This window comes from Myzus persicae, unplaced genomic scaffold, assembly GCF_001856785.1.
Source record: "Myzus persicae strain clone G006 unplaced genomic scaffold, MPER_G0061.0, whole genome shotgun sequence".
Taxonomy (NCBI): Eukaryota; Metazoa; Arthropoda; class Insecta; order Hemiptera; family Aphididae; genus Myzus; species Myzus persicae.
The window spans coordinates 228,948-248,867 of NW_019104344.1; the positions used below are offsets into that span (position 1 = coordinate 228,948).

Consider the following 19,920-nt stretch of genomic DNA (forward strand, 5'->3'; position numbering starts at 1 on the left):
ACCCACAAAAAAATGTCACTTGGTATTTCTACTATCAAATTATAAAAAAATATGATTGTTCTTATTTTAAATTTTAAATTTATAGTAATTAATCATAGACATATCGAGAAACGATAATGAGCAAAAAGTTAGAATTATTCACAATTTATTATTTATAGAATGTCTAGCGTCTGCGTGTACCTATATATTAATGAACATTAGTGTAAGAGAACTAAAATTGTTTAAAATTAAAAATCTTTCAAATGCTTTTAAAAATTGACGTCTAGTTTGACTAATGTTTTGTTGGAAATAGCTAAACGCTAAAAAGAAAGATTTTTTCAAGTACTACTTGCAATGGTTGAATTAAATGTTGTCAAATAGATTTTTATTCTTTTACCTTTATTCCGAGTTATGTATGATAATTTTTTAACGTTTCTTAACTTAATATTTGATTGAAAAATAATAATTTTGTTTTTTAAATCATTTTCATAAAAATAATTTTGAATTTAGACCTTGTTAAATTAAAAAAATTCTTCCTTCATAACCTAGAAGAGAAAAGCTGGTAAATGTATAGGCTACGAATTTAAATTCATACATACATTAAAACAGTAATCGGGAATTCGGACATCAAGTAGTAAGTACATATACCTACCTTCAACGTATTAGTCAAGACCACAAGCAATAAAATGTTTTCCAACAACCTTAATGTAGTACCTAGGTATATTTCAAACATGATCTAATCAAAATTTAAATAAATTATGTACAATAGTATTCGAAAAAAAATAGGAGAGCGGGCATATGCTTGGTGAATAATCTCCACCATGTGTATCATTATTTGTTATGGTTAACCGTGTTGTACCATAGCACATTGATGCGTCAACCAACATTTAACTATGATAGTCTCCTTCTCCCCATAATAAATGTTTGGGATCAATTGATTATACAGACTACTGAGTGGTTTGTTCAACGTTAGACACAACTTAATTAGTTCTTGAAAATATTCTTTTAGCATAATTATTTGATTTTATTATAAAACAATATTTTTGCAGACAAATTATATTTTTTCTTTTTTTATTGTTATAACTATTTCTAAATATTGACAACACAAAATTTCAATTTAAAATTTTTAAACATAATATTTTTGTACATCCAAACTTACATGATACATATAATTTCAAATTGAACGAGTAGTTATTTAGTTATAACTGTTAGGTTAGACGTTAGGATAACCTTGATTTAAAATTTGAATAGTGGACCAAACCTTTCACGGTGTACCCTGTACCATTCCATTCAGTTCAGTGAAATTAAATTATTTTATATTATATAATTAACTACTAATTAGAAATCAGATCATTAATATGTCTAATATTTAGGAATACTCCGGAAAAGATTCAGATTCTAAATATTTAAAGTTAAAAAAGTAGATATGCTGTCATAAAGTACAAAAAATATCACATAAATGTATCTAGGACATCTTAAATGTTAAAACCAACTACATACATCTTAAAAATGTATTATTTTATATTGTTATAAGTTATAACTCAGTTAAAAATTAATACACCAATAAAGTAAATAAATAAATAAGTTTTATGTTGTATTGTATTAACTGTGGTACCGGGCCCAGTATGGACCTTTATTATCTAAAATAAAAATAAATAAATACCCAAACACGATATGCCCTAATATATTGTTTACCTTTTAATTTGACAATAAAATTTTGAAACTTACAGCACAAAATGGAATTTACTGAACTCCGAAAATATCAAAAATATCGAACATCTAGATTTTAGACACGGATCAACACACACGTCCACGGTCTACTTAACACTGACAATTTTCAAAAAACGACTAGTGTCTTGCGTTAAAAGTATCACCCTATATATTATGGCCACATCAAATATACGATATGGCCATATATGTATAGGTTCACGTAGTATTATAATAAACGAAGAGTAATATTTCTGTTACAAAATCGTTGTTCGCGGAAACACTGCACACACAAATAGATTATTACTATTCGAGTGTGTGCAACTACGTGCACGTATAACATGTTTATGCGCTTGATATAAAATAATATTATTATTAACATTCAAACGGTGCACAAGTGTTTCCATAAAAATCCAAGCGCAGTGCTCGCGTCATACGACATTACAACGCATATCATATTATATTAGAATAATATTATACACGCGCCCTCCTATTATCTGTGTGTACTTAGCGTACTTGAGCGCATGCCAATCGCGGCCCGTACGCCGTTAATCGCCGTATATACGATTATCGTTATTACAATATATCATCGTAAATAAATATAATATTATGTTTGTGTGTGTGTGTGTGTGTGTGTGATATAATGATTTACGATTTAAGAGTTATGACTAATATTATTGCAGTATGGTCGTTGTCGTCACATGCACACTCACACACACCCGACGGCCCGCTAGCACAGTAAAGCGTAAAGCTTCGGGTTGTTATAGGGAAATATTAACTAAGCCTAGTTGAAAGTTACATTGTTTAAACTACTCACCCTATCGTCTTATTTGTTTTAACTGGAAAACGGTTATGAGTTTTGGTGTAGTTACTGTGGGCTGTGGCTTGACTATGAGAACACCAGCCTTTTCAATGTTTCGAAGTTTTGATCTGCTAGCTGTAAATACCTTCCCTCTTTTTCGCTCGTTTAGCAATAGATTTCCAAAACTGACCAAAATTGTTCTATGTGTTACCTAACCTATCGCTTGATGGTACTGTGATATTGTATATTTTATAATCGATTTTTTTAAGCAATCAATTATGTGGTAAATGGTAATGCACTAATTCTTTATGCAAAAATACTTAAAAAAACATAATAGAGTTGATTTCAATTTTAGTAGAATAACGAAGTTAAATTAAAATTATACAAGGTGATGGTGAATCATACTCATTCCCATTATTCCTTTGATAATGAATTTATTCAAATACTGATTTTTCAAATTTTTAAATATTTCTAGATTTTTAATTTTTTTTGTTCTACTTTAGGAGTATCATGTGCGGATACAAACTTACCCAAAAAAGTTAACTAACCCAAAAACTACTCTAACAAATTTTGATTCTGATAAGTTAAAATGTTCAGAACAATACTTATTTTAAACTTGTGTTCCTGTTCTCATTTGAAGTGTTCTTAGTTTGTATTTTCACATGACACTCCTTAAGTAGTACAAAAAATGTCAACAATTTAAAAATGGGGTCTTTATAAGAACATTTAAAAATTTTGAGAAACTGTATTGCTGTAAAAAAGGGGAGTGAGCATGCTTGGTAAATATCACCTTGTATATAATTAGAAGTATAACCATGTTACTAACTTAAAGTTATTTGTGGATCATTATTAATTTATCAACTAATTCAGTTAAGAGTTATCGAAAAACTTATAAATTATAAATTTGAACTTTCTAACTCGTAATTGCCCAGACTTGTGAAACACTACCCCATACGGATACCGATTATAATTTATAGCAGTTGTAGCTTTGAAGTTTATTATTAATGATAATTTTTAATCGATCTACAAATCAAACTGGGGTTGTTTCCCTGAAAAGTACAGAGCTGCACTGCAATACCAACATTTTATATTTTATTATTATTATATATTATATAGTAATAACGATGATATTAAAATAATATATTTTTGTACTGCCGTTTGAAACGTATGAGCATTATAACAATATATATAGTAATAATAAAATATCACGATTTTCGGACGACGAAAATTCCGACGGAGGGTCGAACGACGACTGTTAACTAATATAATATGTAGATAGCTCTACGTATAATACAATAGTATTTAAGGGGGGGGGGCATTGGGGACATTTACCCCGGGCGGCCGAATATTGATTTATTTAGGGGCTGTAATATTGTATCAATAAATATTTTTTGTTTAGGAAAGAATTTATGCCATGATATGGCCATAATTTGATGGTGTCATATTTTGTAAATCTGCAACGATAACTGATAAGTGCTAACATAGAAATATGGAATATAATTAATATTATTTTAACATAACTTCTATTGTAGATAGACAACCATGACATAACCATGAAGAATGATAACTAAACATTTGTTGAGAAAAATCAAAAAAGTGGATCTGTGTTTTTTTTTTTTGGGGGGGAGAGGGGAGTAAAATATGATTGATCCAGGGCGCAAAAATTGTGAATACAGCACTGGGTAGACGCCATGAGAATTCGATTTCGAAAAAATAAAACAGTGAAAACAATAATAATATAATATTGTCAACGCGGACTTGATGCGAACCTACCCATATAATGGTATGTACGTCACACACATGCCACAGCACGTCTACACGGCACTTCACACGCACTCACACTTGTAAAATCCGTTCAGGTCCGACTGCTCTAATGCACATATTATATATTATAGGTAATATACTTCGTATACTTATCTGGCGGATCTCTTGCGCTTCGTCTTCATCTTTGGAGGTCTGCGCCGCCGCCGCCCGTCTGCAGATCGACCGGCCAGATAATAAACATAGGTACCTATATATATATTTGTGTGTGTAGCTTTATTTTGGCACTGTGTCAATGCGACTTCAGCGTTTATACGTTGTGTGTACGTATATATGTATTGTATACGTATAGGAGACATAACCTACGAGTTACGCGCGCTTATTGTATATATTTTTTTTCTGATTTTTTACTTACCACCAAAAACCGCCGCAGCGCATAAGCCCCGCGGAGGCGACATTATAGCCAGCTGCAGCGGCGGCAAGGTCTCGTATCATCGTGGGCCGCCGAGAGAGGTGATATAATACTATCTTATTTTTTTGGCAATTTGTTCTCCAATTTTTTGGTTTTTTCGCTTTTATAGTCTAACTGACGTGGAATTATTTATATTCATAAAATTAAAACTAAATTGTTGACCCATATTCATCAAAAAATTCAAAATGTATGTTTCATATTTCAAATTTTCCATACGGGATGTATAACTAGCAAACTATAGCAAAGTGTACACGGTGTCTATTATGGGTATACAAATGTTATACGTCCAAACCCCAGAAATAATGATGTAAATAAAAATCACAGACTTAAAATTAATTGAGGATTTTCGAGTACTTACCATATATTGACCGCTCTAATTTTATTCAACTCGACCAGCCAAACTTCAGTGTCTTAAACAATGTGATGATCTTTTATCATGTTGTGCTGCAGTGTAAATTGTTTTTTACCACGTTTGAAAATGTAACAAACAATTGTGATAATAATACCAGCAGAAACGAAACATCAGACAGACACCTAGGTTCGCGAACAACTTACGTTAGGTTTTCTGTTCCTTGTCTATACTTAGGCCAGATTTCTAAATATTGCAAAACATTGTTATAGGCAAGCGCAGGTACAAGGATAAGTAGGACATTGAAAGTTTATAGGTATTAGGTAGTAGGTACAGTATTATAACATTTAACATGACTCCGCTCGTTTGTCTAAATCGTTTAATGTTTCTAAAATAATAATAATAATAATAATAATAATAATAATAATAATAATAATAATAATAATAATAATAATAATAATGATAATAATAATCTAACTAAATATCGTATGTACAAAGCTTTTCTCGGTTTACATCAAACGGTATACACACATTTATATTTATATATGTATAAGTTTATTTACATAATAATAATCGTTTAATATATGATATATATTCTGTAAATCATAATTTAATACATTTTACAAACTATAATAAATTATCTCGTAATATATATATTATATATACTATATACAAATCTGAGTTCTAAACATCGTTTTCTGTACAAGTTCACGTTTTCGACTAGCTCATAAATAATATTCATCTATTTGTATTATATATATATTTTTTGTTTTTTATTATTATTTTTATTTTTTTTTAGTATAAAATATGCGTTTTACATAGATGTAGACGTTGTACGCGCGTTTCAAAAAAAAAAAAATATATAAAATAAAAACTGGTTGTTTCGAGTAAACACTACATCGCCGTCATATAATATGTATAAATGGGCATTATAGGCGAAAAGAGAAATGAACGTTTATACTTCACCTTTGTTTATATATTATATATTTTTTTGTGGTTTTTTCAAGTTTTAAAATAAGGAGGAAAAAAAATCAGAAGACAATACATAATATTATATTCTTGTACAAAAATCCGCGACGGTCATCAAAAGGTTTTATCGATATGCGAAACGAGAAACAATAATAATATTATATATATAGAATTATAATTAAAAATAATAATAATGCTCGACGACATACGAAGACTATATATATACTTATACTTACATACATACATACATACATACATACATACATACATTCATGATACATACATACATAATATGTATACTGGCCATATGTGAGCGCGATTACGCGCGCATGTGTGTGCGTGTGTGTGTGTGAGAGAGAGAGTATTCTTATTTTTTCGGCTTCTCTTTTGACGGGAATATTAATAGGAACTATGAGTATATATGTATATTATTATGTAATATGTATATTATATAATAATGATGATAATAATATTGATAGTAGTAGTAGTAGTAGTAGTAGTAGTAGTAGTAGTAGTAGTAGTAGTAGTAGTAGCATAATAATAATAATAATATTAATATGTAGTACTAATGTTTGTCATTCGCCGACCCTGCTGTGGTTAGAGTGCCCGGGGAACGGCAAATCCAATAATCACGCGTACTCGGATCTCCAACTAGCCTAGATGGACAAACAGAAAGACAAAAACGGTTAACTAAGGTCACAGATATCGAACGAGACGAAATCATTGTAATAATATGTCATACTCTTTTTCCCTTTCTATTGCCAATATTGTAAATTTTTATTTTATTATTATTGACTATTGATCTTTTATCTTAAAGAGGCAACTGTACTATTCGATGTACCTATATTCCATAAGGGCCGCGATTCGCCAAAACGTATGCCAACTCAAATTGTTTCATTAAATATGCATTTATTAGAATAATTTTTGATTTTTGATATTTATAAGTATAGAGGTACTTACAGACCATAGTTTCAGTTAATTTAATTTTAAAATGAGAACCAGCCTTTTATATCCCTGATTGTTTTTAGGAACGGCTTTCTTGAAAATTGATCCTATATTTATTGAGTTACTTGAAAAAAATAAGTTTTTATCCCTACGGGATACTGCTTAAATGGTAACTCATTTAACTATTAAAAAATAAAGTATTTAAAGTAATTAAGTGAAAACACTGTCCCTATATTTGAAAATTGAAGTTTTAACAAACAAGCATTATTATAAAGGGAAAATGGGAGCTTTACAATGCAATAGTATTACATTATTGCAGTCTCAGATTTATTAAACTATTAAGATGGAATATAAAATTAAATTTTTTTAAATCCATTTTCAGAGAATTGTTATTTCAACTTGCCACCTTCCGAATACGAAGCAAAATTCCAAAAAATGTACCTGAGGTTCACAGGTGATTCGAATTTATGTAGTAGTTTCGACTTTCGAGTAAATAGTTTAATAATTATTGTACTTCGGCATGCTTACCATCGCGTTTGACGATGTGGGCAACCCGAGTCCGGTGAGTGACGCCATGTGATGGTGGTGCGGGTGTATGGGTGCGGTGGGTGCAGCTGGCTGCGTGGCCTGGTGATGGTGATGGTGGTACATGGCCGCGGCCGCAGCGGCCGCGTGGTGATGGTAGTGGCTCATTGCCGCAGGGTGCGGGTGCAGAGCAGCGGATGCCGGGTGGTGGTAACCCGCGCCGGTGCCGTCGCCGCGCATCATGCCGGACAGCGACAGACAAGCACCGCCGCCTCCACCACCGCCACCACCGATGCCCCCTCCAATTCCGCCACCTAGACCACCGACTATCGAACCCTTCTTCTTCTTAGACTTCGACGACAGCTTCCGGTTTCGTGTCTGTATTCCTTCCTTTTTCATCGTCAATGGCCGGTTAACCTGCAGCATGAAAATAGAGAAATGTCAATCATTGATAATAATTTTAGAACAATAAAAATCGTCATCTATTTGCACAATATCAGTTGTTTACAGATTATAAATGGAGGATATACCCATTCAAATAGCACCCACTAAAATATTTAATATTGTTTACAAAAATAAGTATAACAATAAACTGAAATTAATCTGACGGACGGTTTGGCTTGGCCCCAAATTTGGATGTGCGTATTGCACCAAATGAGAGCTAAATATAATGCTTTGTAAATGATGAGTACTTATTTTATTTTTGAAACTAAGTTTGGATTTGAATGTGGATACTTTAAAATTATATTTCTAACAGACAATATTATACATTCTCGACGGTCGAGCTATACTGTACAATATAATAATATATTGAATTCCCGATTTTAGGAGCAGTTATATAATATAATAAGCAGTGCTTCGGTAAGCAGTACTCGCCGCTGTCTTTCGTCACCGAGCCCACAACAGTGATGCACTTATAAATCCGATGCCTCGTCGCAGTTCTATAATATACGCACCAGAACGTATAAGTATTATTGTAAAATAATAATATGATTATATTATTATATAGAACGTCGCGCGTCACACATGATATCTGCGCACAAAGTCCTGAGATTGAGGCTAATTCGCATAATCCAATATAATAACGGATTCGATACGCGCCGCCGAACGCTTTGCCCGGCCCCGGTACAATGGTAATCGATTTGCGGAAGAAACGCCGGAATAAAGAGCAGGACGGTCGCATTATCGTGTCAAACGAAATACCGTCGACGACACAATACCAGCGTTTATATAAAAAAAAAAACCTATATAGAGTATCAATCTTCATATTATTATTATTTGTATAATATATTATTATTATTATTGTTGTTGCTGCTGCTGCTGGTTGGGCCCCGGTGGTGTATACACATATTATATCGGTCTTTTGTGCACGCGTATACTGTTTCGTAGCCGCCGATAATAGGTTTTTTATTGTTGCGGCAGCAGTGCACATCGTCGCTGCATCAGCTGCCGCCGGCCTAGCCGGTATACGCCCATCCCCATTGATACGCACTTAAAAACGTTGTACCATATAATCCTCCGAGATCGTCGTATAATGCTAAAATGTATATATTTTCTCCTCGGAGGCACCCTCTCGGAAAACGACCCTCGACACACGATAAACATAATAATATATACGACGCGCGTGTGTATATAGAGGGACTTCAGCGATTTGGCGACACGCATGTACAGTGTACACGTATAATGTATATGTATATACCTACTACGTACCGAATAAGTGTTTTTGTAAAACATCTCTACAATGTGTGCGTACACACACGACACGAATTTCGATACGGGGATGAGGTTGGGGTTGGGGTTAGGGGTTGTGTCTCACGCAAACCGCGAAATCCTAGCAGTGTTATGTATACGGCAGTGTCGGCCGCGGCGCCGCCGGCGGCGAGAGATCGCTCGCGGAAAAACCGTCTCGGAAACGATCTACGCCCCCGCGAAAATCGGCGAGATAAGCTCACCACTACCTAGGTATATAAATGGATTTATACCCCCGTGGCTTTACCTTTCGGCGCACTATAATATAATATATGGGCGCGGCAGTGACGATGACGGTACGCGATTGCGTAAACGATTGTCGTCGTCGACGGAAACGGTTCTATATATAATATTATGTTTCTTTTTTCTTTCTCCCGAGGCCCGCCGGGCACAATGGAAAGCCGTCGGGGTCGCCGAAAACGGCGGTCGTACACCTCTTCTCTACGCCGCGTACACGGAGAGCGGTTAACGATAATAATATGAAATTATTATCATCATCATTATTATTATTATTTTCGACGACCGATGAGGTCGTATACGATTATATACCTATATTATGGACCACGCGAGAGGAGAGAAAAATAACTATATACCGATGCGCACGAGGTGTTGACCCGCGGTAGGGGATTTGGGTGCACTACATAATTTGACTTTTCGTTTACGTTGTATAATAATTAGTCATTAGCGGTTTGCGCACCGTCGACCGATGTGGCGGCACCCGCGGAGCGCCATCGCGACCCATTGTCTCGGGCGCGGTTTGTATATTATAATATTATTGTTGTGCGCGCCTATCCTCTTCAACAGCGGTACCGTTCGTCATTGTTACGATATATTTAGCTGGATATTATTATATTATTTACGACGATCTCTCGCTGGCCGCCGTCGACCGACGGAATTGATTTTCTAATCGAAGGCTGAACTATGATACACCTCGAGTATATAGACATGTAGGTAATATAATATAGTATTATCTTATATTATAATATCACTCCAGAGGACTAAAACCGATACGACTAAAACGACGTCGGCACATGACGATCTGGTGTGTGAAACGAAATCGAATCGAAAAGAGCTGCCAGTGGCATGTCATTTCCTGCAGCAAAGTTTTCGGCTTTTCATCAGGTATGGCCACCGACGTATTCTGTGAGCTGCATTTTACTACTCGATCTTAGGTACATAATTGACACATTGGCTGCATTATCTTTACGAAAATTGTGGTGATAGGATTCTCTGACCTACAGTTGTCCACGACTATCGCGCACGGGACTGCAGTGGCGCTAAGGCGGCGGCGGGAGAGACAAGTCATCCACAGAAAATGTACCCAACAAACAACGAGCCGTGACGTGGAATAATGAGTATCGATGATATCGTATATTTTATTATTATAGGTATGTATGTATACAGGTAGGCTGCGCAGTACCGGCCATGTGTAATACTATATAATATATAAATCCGAGGAATTCGACTCCGAATATCGTAGCTGCGGCGACCCGTGACGACGAGACGGTTTATTTAACATTGTTTTAACATTAAAACGCCGGTCGACGACGATATTAAATTAATATATTCGAGACCACCCCTCGTACGGCGTGTTACATACGTGCACACAACGACGAAAAAATCACAAACTGACCGTGAATAATGTTTTATCGGAATAATAATTTAATAATCAACGTCGTCGACGGGGAACGACATTTTATCGGACGATGACAAACAACGGCGTTTCGGCCGTCGTAACAAGATAATCGAGCATCGTATATAATATAATAAAAACATGTCGACGGGCGGTCCCGGTGCAGTGTATCTGGTACCACGTCAAAACCGCATCAGGGCGCGCACTCACTCATACACACGCACACACACTCTATCAAACGCTATTTAGTATTTATATTCATATATGTACTAGTAATGATAATAACAATAATAATATAATCGGACATGGTTTCTATATTATATTGTGCAACGAGCTTTCATCGGGAATATAATATATTTCCGTTTCGCCTGGTTTTCGAGTATGGTTCATACACCGCAACCGCTGTAACAGTACTCGTCTTCTGCACGTCAGTTGCATATTTTTTTCGTCAAACGTCCTCTCTGGTGGCGGCAGCGACAACGGACATCCGATCACCACATTCTATAATATAATATTATGCTATGGTATCACTGCCGTGGGATATCGTCATCGTATACGACGCCGGAAGAGAATAATAATATTAATATACCGACTGATGGGTATATATACTTGGCAGATTTTGGCAGGAAACACGACCGCGGTTATGGTATTATAATATACATAATGTACACGGTATACCTATATAATATAATACACGGTGTACGTGGCTGCGGGTCGGAGGATGTCAAGATATATTCGCACGCACTCGTGACGACAAAGACGGCGGCGGTGTTTATAAATATTTCTCTTTTTCTTTTATTATATACTCTTCCCCTCTTGGTTTTTATTTTTTATTTTTATTTCTCTCCTCCGATCCGTCATTGTCTTTGCGCACTGGCGTCTATTATACACACGCACAAACTCGCGAGAGCTCGCGATACAGGCAATTATTATTAGGTATTATATTATAGTGTGTGTGTGTGTGTGTGTGTGCAGTACGTACCTATACATATGCGGTCGTGTAAACGGGACCACACGGCGAGTTGTTTAAAAACTATATATATTATCATATTGTATGAGCGACACTGTTTGTTACGAGACTCGGCCGGTGATAGCGATCGACGCCGTGAAAAATATAGATAGATAGGCGAGATCGAAAAAAAATAAACTTTAATGTGGTACGATGATTTCGGTCTCGGTCTTGACTTCTGTGCATATTTTCTCCAATTAGTCCGTCGCCGCCGGCCCTCGAGCGTGGTGGCCGGAGGGTCACAGCATCCCCGCGCGTTCAATTCACCGCATCGCGCGTCGACTAATTGCGCGTGTTTAAATATACATATAAGAGCTCTCCCCTCACCCGCTCACTAAACGTCATATTATTATTATATTATTACTTCTATCAACATCGTCAGCTTCATCGTCATTTGATTACAATCATCGTCGAGTATATATTTTTACACCCAGCGATGATGACGCATGTGCGTTAATATATATAAATAATAGGTATACAGTCGAGTCTTGCATGTGCTCGCGGTCGATTTAAGACGAGTATATTATAAAGGGTGAAAAAAACGCGAAACCGAACGGGTCATTAAATGGTCTAGTTTATAAATCGGCGGTACACGCGTAGTTATATTTATACTTCTTACGAGGTACGTGGTTACATATTGTAAATACCGTACGCCGAAACGGGTGGTTCGCTGCCGCCTGTAATGTCGGTTGGCAAAGGAAAAAAGGGAACGACACCGGCCCCGAGGGTGTGTATATACATATTATATGCGCCTAAATGCGTTTCGGAAGTCGTCGGTGTAAAGCGCCAAAAACCCTCTCGGCGTGGTTTGCTGCACGATATTATTATTATTATCATCATCATCATCATAATGTGCGCTTATATACAAACGACAGGGTTGGCGCCGGACAAACGGACGCGACGACGACGACAATAACGACGGGGCATGGGTGTATTTAGGTGAACCTATATAATGAAAGGGTAGTTTTTGTGCAGAGCGAATAAAGGACGCAGAAAACTCGCGATTATAATATACAATATAGGTACTAATATCACGTGTATTGTGTACATATAACGGAGCGGTACGAAGTAAATGTGAAATGCACGAACGTTAAATAAAATATTCAATTATCTTAGTTTTTGAATATATATGGACAGGGGTATTATGTTTATTTACAGTGGACCGTTTTCGTCAACATTCTTACTGATGAAATAAAAAAATCTATTGGAGTTCAAAAAATAAAGAAAAAACAATGAGACATAAAAATAAACGCGTGCGCCAGCCATCGTCGTTATGTACCCATAATGGCAATACGTTATAGTACACAAGTATCTCGAGAAAGCTGTGATCTGGCGGCGCTGCAGCTGCAGGTCATATATATGTACAATAATAATACATATAGTGTACGAAGCAGTTTGTTATATACTTTATATACCTATATATACTCGTACACGGCACGTCGATTGCGCATTGTATACGCCGAGGTGCAGGAAAATAAAATACGTTTTCTGTACTTACGTTGTGCAGTTTGTAGTAGAGACCGCAAGCGTTGCAAACGGGTTCGCCGTTTTGGTTTCTCCTCCACAGCGTCGTGGTGGACGTTTTGCAATTCGCACAGCTCGTCCCGGCTCTACGCGCAGCTGATTGCAAGGACTGTAAACCAATACAAAAAACAATCGGATTAGTTATCTTTTATATATTATTTACTATGTATTATTATAATATGCTAATGTGCTAAAGAACGTCGGACAGAGCAAAATAAATAAATTAAAAAATGCTCGACGAGGTAAAATCGTTATGGAGGTTCGGGCACGAACACATTGGTAACGGGTTATATTATTTCGATGTATAGGCAGTGGCGTCATGAACATTTTATTCCGAATAAGGGAAAATATTGAAGCTATTCACACAAAGAATTAAAACCTGCATGTGTTTGATTTTTTTTTATTATAAAATAAATGTTGATATTATTTTACAATATCAATTATTGTGTAGGTAACTTATACATTTCACTAATCAATACGGATTCAATATAATATTATGTTAACATTTCCTCTATTATTACATACAGCATTTGAGCATTATACAGAATGCGCTCTGTTATCTATGAGCTGACTTTAAAGAGAAAACAGTAAAATATTATATACCTATTGTATAATTTAATAATGTCAATTTATCAAATTGAATTAAAATCTGCAACATGTTAGTATATTACATATTCAATTATGATACCTAGTCAAATATAAAGATAAATTTACACCCCAACAAAGTTACCCACTCATCTAAAATTGTTGGTTTCAATTGCTCCGACAAAATATGTTCGGGACTTCAATGGATATATAGAGGTATACGTACAAAGTACGGAGCGCGTCGGGATTTCGAAATAATGAATAGAACCTAGAGGCGTTGTATGGCCACGCCAACAATATTGAATATTAAATAATAATGTCGTCAGATTGCGGGATCAAATATTTCGCAATATCGATATCAACGACGATTTTGCCGAGCCAAAAACGCTTTGAATACCTTTTTTTAATTATTAAACGAGCGTGCGATTCGAACGACTCTATGGCGTGTGTACACACACCACAAAATAATGGCATAGCAATAATAATATAATATTATTGTTCGTCGTGTACTTACACATTATACACGTTATGGCGCGCGTAATACGCGTGCCCTTCATAAATACTTCACGTGCACAATAGTAGGTACTTACCAATATATATATATATATATATACATGTAAGTACCTGCAGTAGTTAGTTAACGTATATACATACATATTGTCGTATATACTAAACATTACCTATATATATATATTATATTATAATACACGCGCCGCCCGGTAGTTATGATAATTAACAAAGGTTGTAAGTCGAAAAGATTTCTTCTCGTCCGGACTATTGTATCAATTAGGCCTCGCGTGGTATGTTTATATTCGAATTAAAAACATTCCACTGCATTAGCATAATATAATTCTGTGCGCGTTGTAAGCTGTCGTCCGTTCGAAATGTATAACGGCTACTGCGGCATAGGTCTGACTGTCTGAGGGTACACATATTATACCGCCGCGCGGCATGCAGTAGATACCTACTACCTACAGAATATTATTATGTATAATATAGGCAGGTATGCCTAGTTAATTTAGTATGAACGTCTCGAAATATTTTTGAAAACAAAAAAAATTGAATGTTTTTAATCATTTCCATTTTTCTTTTTTTTATATTATATTGCCGCTCCACCGTTTGCCGGATGCATTTTAACGTCTGCAGCCGAAAAAAAAATGTGTTGTACAATGAATTCGTGCGCGGTGGTAACATTTAGACCCGTTTTCTCGAGACAAACACGAACAATAATCCCCGCCCTTTTCCTGTAATTACCGTTTTATTTAATTAGTCGTTATATGAGTTTCCAGGTGTTTTGACCTCATCGCGCGGGTAATGATTGTATGACCAAAAAAAAAAAAATGACAACTATATAATAAATATATTATAGGTATTTAACAACATACCATAACATTATAACCTATGACGAGACGAAAAATTCAAATATTTAATTCCGTCGAATAAAGTAAAACGCTTAAGTATTAAAAATACTGGTGCCTTGGAGTACTGGCATACACACAGTAAATCGATACCACTATACCTGTATAATATATTCGACGTATACATAAGATATATATATATATTTATGTATAAATATAATATGTGCATTGTACACGGTTAAAACGTAAAATCGCTAAGTGGTATGAGAAAAAAAAATCACGTATTAAATATACGATAGGTGTCGAATTTCACAACAAATGTCATTCAAAAATAAATTCGTTTATAATATACGCACTCGACTACACAGCTTACACATATACATATATATATATATTATTTCTCGTTAGTCCTAAAAGGTTTTAAGCTATTGAAATATTTTTATATAGTGAAGACATATTAAAGTATTACAATGTAGGTACATAAAGCGTCCATTAAACGCGTCGATTTGGCGTGCATGCATCACGGAACGACGCCACCTTTTATATTAGGTACCCATAGGTGGGTACGTTTTATAAGATATATATAGTATGTATATACTAGGTAGTAGTATATACTGTATATGATGGCTTTTTATTTTTCAAACCCCGCCGACCCTAAATTGAAGGAACATCTCGGGAAACGTCGGAAGGATTGAATAGAGAGTTTTACGATTCAAACTATATACAATAGCTTTATTAATAGAAAATAAAATAAATTCTGCGTGGAATATTGGCGAACGGCGGCGATAAGACCCATGGCCAGGTAGGTGGATATATTATAATAGTACGTGTATAATTCAAAAATATATGGAACGGATACACACAGAATGGTTCTTTTGTAACGATCACGAATCATGAAACTACGACAGCTTATAATAGTCTACATCGATGATTTGTTTTCCTTTTCAAAAGAAATCAAACAGGCCTTTTATTTCCACTCTACATCCGTAGCACGAGTCCCTGATCACGTATGCACCGTTTCAATAAACAGGTAGCTCTGGGGAAAATACCATATCATCGTTACCGGCAATCGAATGTTTAGATCACCCTGTATTTTATATTATACAGTCCAGTTTACAAAATATTTTTATTGCCCAGCGAACAAAGTATCTAAATATATATCTCGCATATACATTATAATAATATAATATGTAATAGACCGCGGTATAGTGACGCAGTTTTTTTTCCTTCAAATAATATATAATATAAAAGTTTGTCCATTGTTCTAAACTGCAGTAGGTCTCTCCGCTAGCGAACATTATATATCGTATATATACATATACAGATATTATTATAAGACATTAGTCGTTCGGAACGAGCGCAAAAAAAAATTCTAAACAAGCCTATTGTTTGACGAAAATCGCGTTCGGCACTCGTATAATAATAATAATAATAATAAAATTATACAACGCTTCATGTTTAGGCGCGCACATATTATTTCCACGAGGCCCATAATGATAAAGATAATAATAATGATACTAGCTACGGATATTTCAAACAATCAAACGGTTATTCTGCCGTGGTGCAGTAAGTTGTGTAACGATTTCATGATCCGTTTTCGGGTCTGCTTCCGCTGTCGCGAGATTGATTTCTCCGGCGCAGGAATTCCACGGGCGCCGCCGACAACATAATAATATTGTAATATACTATAGGTACCTCCTCCGTATATAACACGCTGCTGCACATATCATATACCCACGTCTAATGCGGCGGCGGCTACTTATACCGTTTTTCGAGTATACTATACATATACGTCACGGACAGCGTAGGCATACATAACCGATCGCGCGGACGAAACGACTTGTCCAGTTGTCAATATTATAATAATAATTTATGTACGTGAACCGGACGTCAAGCGAACTCGCACAGTGTGCACCAATAATCGGATCGGTGTTGGACGACAGCGAGCACCGAAAACGGTCGTCCGTAGGTATGTACTATTATCTATATATGTATATATATATACAATATACACCTATGTATTTAAGCAGTGAATTTATAAATATATACTATACATATATACTGTCTATCTTCGGGTACGAGACTTGGGCCAACGAGTCCATTAGAGGCCCTCGAGAGACGTAGGCGTGTGCGCGCTGTGTAAACGCATCATATACATACTATATATCTTTGTATATATATACAACACAACCCCGCTGTACGGGGCCGATAAAAATAATATCAAATAATAACATTATACGTCGCGTTCGTATCGTCCAATTTGTGACTCGTCATTTTATATTTATTTTTTTTCGTTTTCTTTTATTTTCCTCCTTTCCTATTATGTACCACGCGCGAGAGATATCCGTAAACGGCACGTCAATATCATAATATCTTATAAGGTCCTCGGCGCGCGTGTATAATCCGACACGATAATAATATTGTGTTCGCCGATCCAATCATTTGATAAGTGCGCTGGTATTTTGATAAATGGACACACGACGGTGCGTGCGTGGCTGCTGAGACGCATCGGCGGCGGTATGGAATAATAATAATAATAATAATAATAATATAATAACAACATGTGATATTCAATTTTCGGGATTTGATACGTGCACAAAATTGTACGCGGCATAATAACATAATACATAATATATTACTCATATTTACCGCCACCGGTAACCGCGGTACAGCGCCGGTATATTTACAATATTATGCGTGTTCTACGGCTTCGATTATAAAGTATATGATGTTAATATTATAATCATAACTAATTGTGTGACGCGGAATGATGAAATATAGATTAATAGTAATTATTATACCAACTGGTTAGTATTGCATGCGCCGGAAAGCGGAATATTCTTCGGAAATCATTAAGTCTCTTGTCGTCAACGATAATAATATACGGTGTAATTACTCGAGACGTGCGAGCTGCACTAATTACCGTGAGATTTTGTCGTTAATCGAGACGCGGTGTTATTGTTTTCCTACGCGTCCGGTTAATCGTCGACGATTGAGAGTCATCGGAGAAAGGTTAGGTTAGGTGCCTACTGACAATAGGTACTATATAGTATATCACAGTGGAACTGAAAAGCGTGACAATTTCCATACGACTAATTTACATACCTATACGGGTTTTATATCATCAAATTTAAATTATTATCAGAGGCGACATCGCGGATGAAAAGTGAAAATTCCGCGGAATTTGGAGGCCGAATACGTGCACGAGTAATGATCGCCCCGACGGACCCCAAGGACCTGATTGAGCGTGAGAAATTGCTAATAGCTCGCCTATCCAACAGATCCACCACCCTCTCGTCGGCATCAAAATGAACTCTGATCTACCCTATTATGTAATATAGCTACTCGCGCCGCTCATAATATATCAAATCGTAGATGCGGCGGAGGCGGCGACCAAGTGACGACCGAATAAACGCGATACCCGTGTTACCGCGGTAACCGAGGGCGATCTATAACGACATTGTAATCGCTGCACACACGCACTGCACGTGTAACCTACTCGCGGGTATACCTACATAAACTATATACATATATACAGTATAGTATAAAAGCGCACGTCGCGTATTCCATCGGACCTATACAGGTATACACAATACGACGTTATACGAGTGTTAAACTGCACATAATATATAAAATTATAATATATTATACGCGTATTAAATACATTATAATATGCGCTAAACGGTCGTGCGCGAGTATATATTGAGGTACCTATGCGTCGCGAGATATCGAAACCGATAACAAAATAATTGGTGGAAAAAAAATTAAGTACAAAAAACTTAATGGGTAGGTGCCTCTCTCTCGTTCGTGTTATATATATATATGTGTGTGTGTATGGCATGGCATATAGGTATATAGTATAATAATACTTATAATATGTGCTCGCGATCGTGCGCGCGACGGCTACATCGAATAATGATGACGATAATAATAATATTATAACAACAACAGTCTAACGATAATAATAATAACCACATAATGTAAGAAAAACGGCCTAGATCGCTTCGTCATGCACAATCAATTACGCTATTAGACGATCGTGACGGGGGGTGCAAACACACATCAAACAATTCATTAGGGAAAATTTTCCTAACTCCGACCTCACCGCTAAGCCACAGCCGAGTACAATATATAATAACACATCGCGACCACGAGAGACAGCATATTATTATTATTATTATTGTTGTATAGGTGCGCGATAGGCGAAGAATAAGAAGACGACGACGACGACGGATAATCCGTTCGTATGACGGGCGTCGTCTTACGGGTGGAAAAAAACGCATTGTATAATAATTGCGGGGTACCTACACGCGGTATATAACACGCGCATGTCCACCCACCCCCGTCGAAGCGTTTATTATTCCATATCAACGCTCGTCCATCTAGTCTGTAGTCCATCCGCGGAATGAAAATAATAATAGCCCTTCTTTCTCGGTATATAACTTAATAAATTGCAGGTACAATGATGGTAAATACGCACGCTCACACATTATAGGTATTATAGCCCTCGAGACTCTCAATATCGTTTCTCTGCGAGTGTATATTATATTTTA

The 19,920-nt window shown here is 36.0% G+C and overlaps 1 protein-coding gene across 2 annotated transcripts in view; it reads right to left on the reverse strand.

Annotated features, from left to right (window-relative positions):
• Nucleotides 1-5,815: 5,815 nt before the first annotated feature.
• The window catches only part of LOC111041341 (GATA-binding factor C), a 58,374-nt gene continuing 44,269 nt past the window's right edge, over nucleotides 5,816-19,920 (reverse strand). For both annotated transcript variants that reach the window (XM_022325580.1, XM_022325579.1), the window contains exons 5-7: nucleotides 13,399-13,533; nucleotides 7,513-7,926; nucleotides 5,816-6,695 (exon numbers count right to left, since the gene is read on the reverse strand). In XM_022325580.1, coding sequence (XP_022181272.1) covers nucleotides 6,669-6,695; nucleotides 7,513-7,926; nucleotides 13,399-13,533 — 576 coding nt within the window. In that variant the 3' untranslated portion in view covers nucleotides 5,816-6,668. The remainder of the gene's footprint in view (nucleotides 6,696-7,512; nucleotides 7,927-13,398; nucleotides 13,534-19,920) is intronic.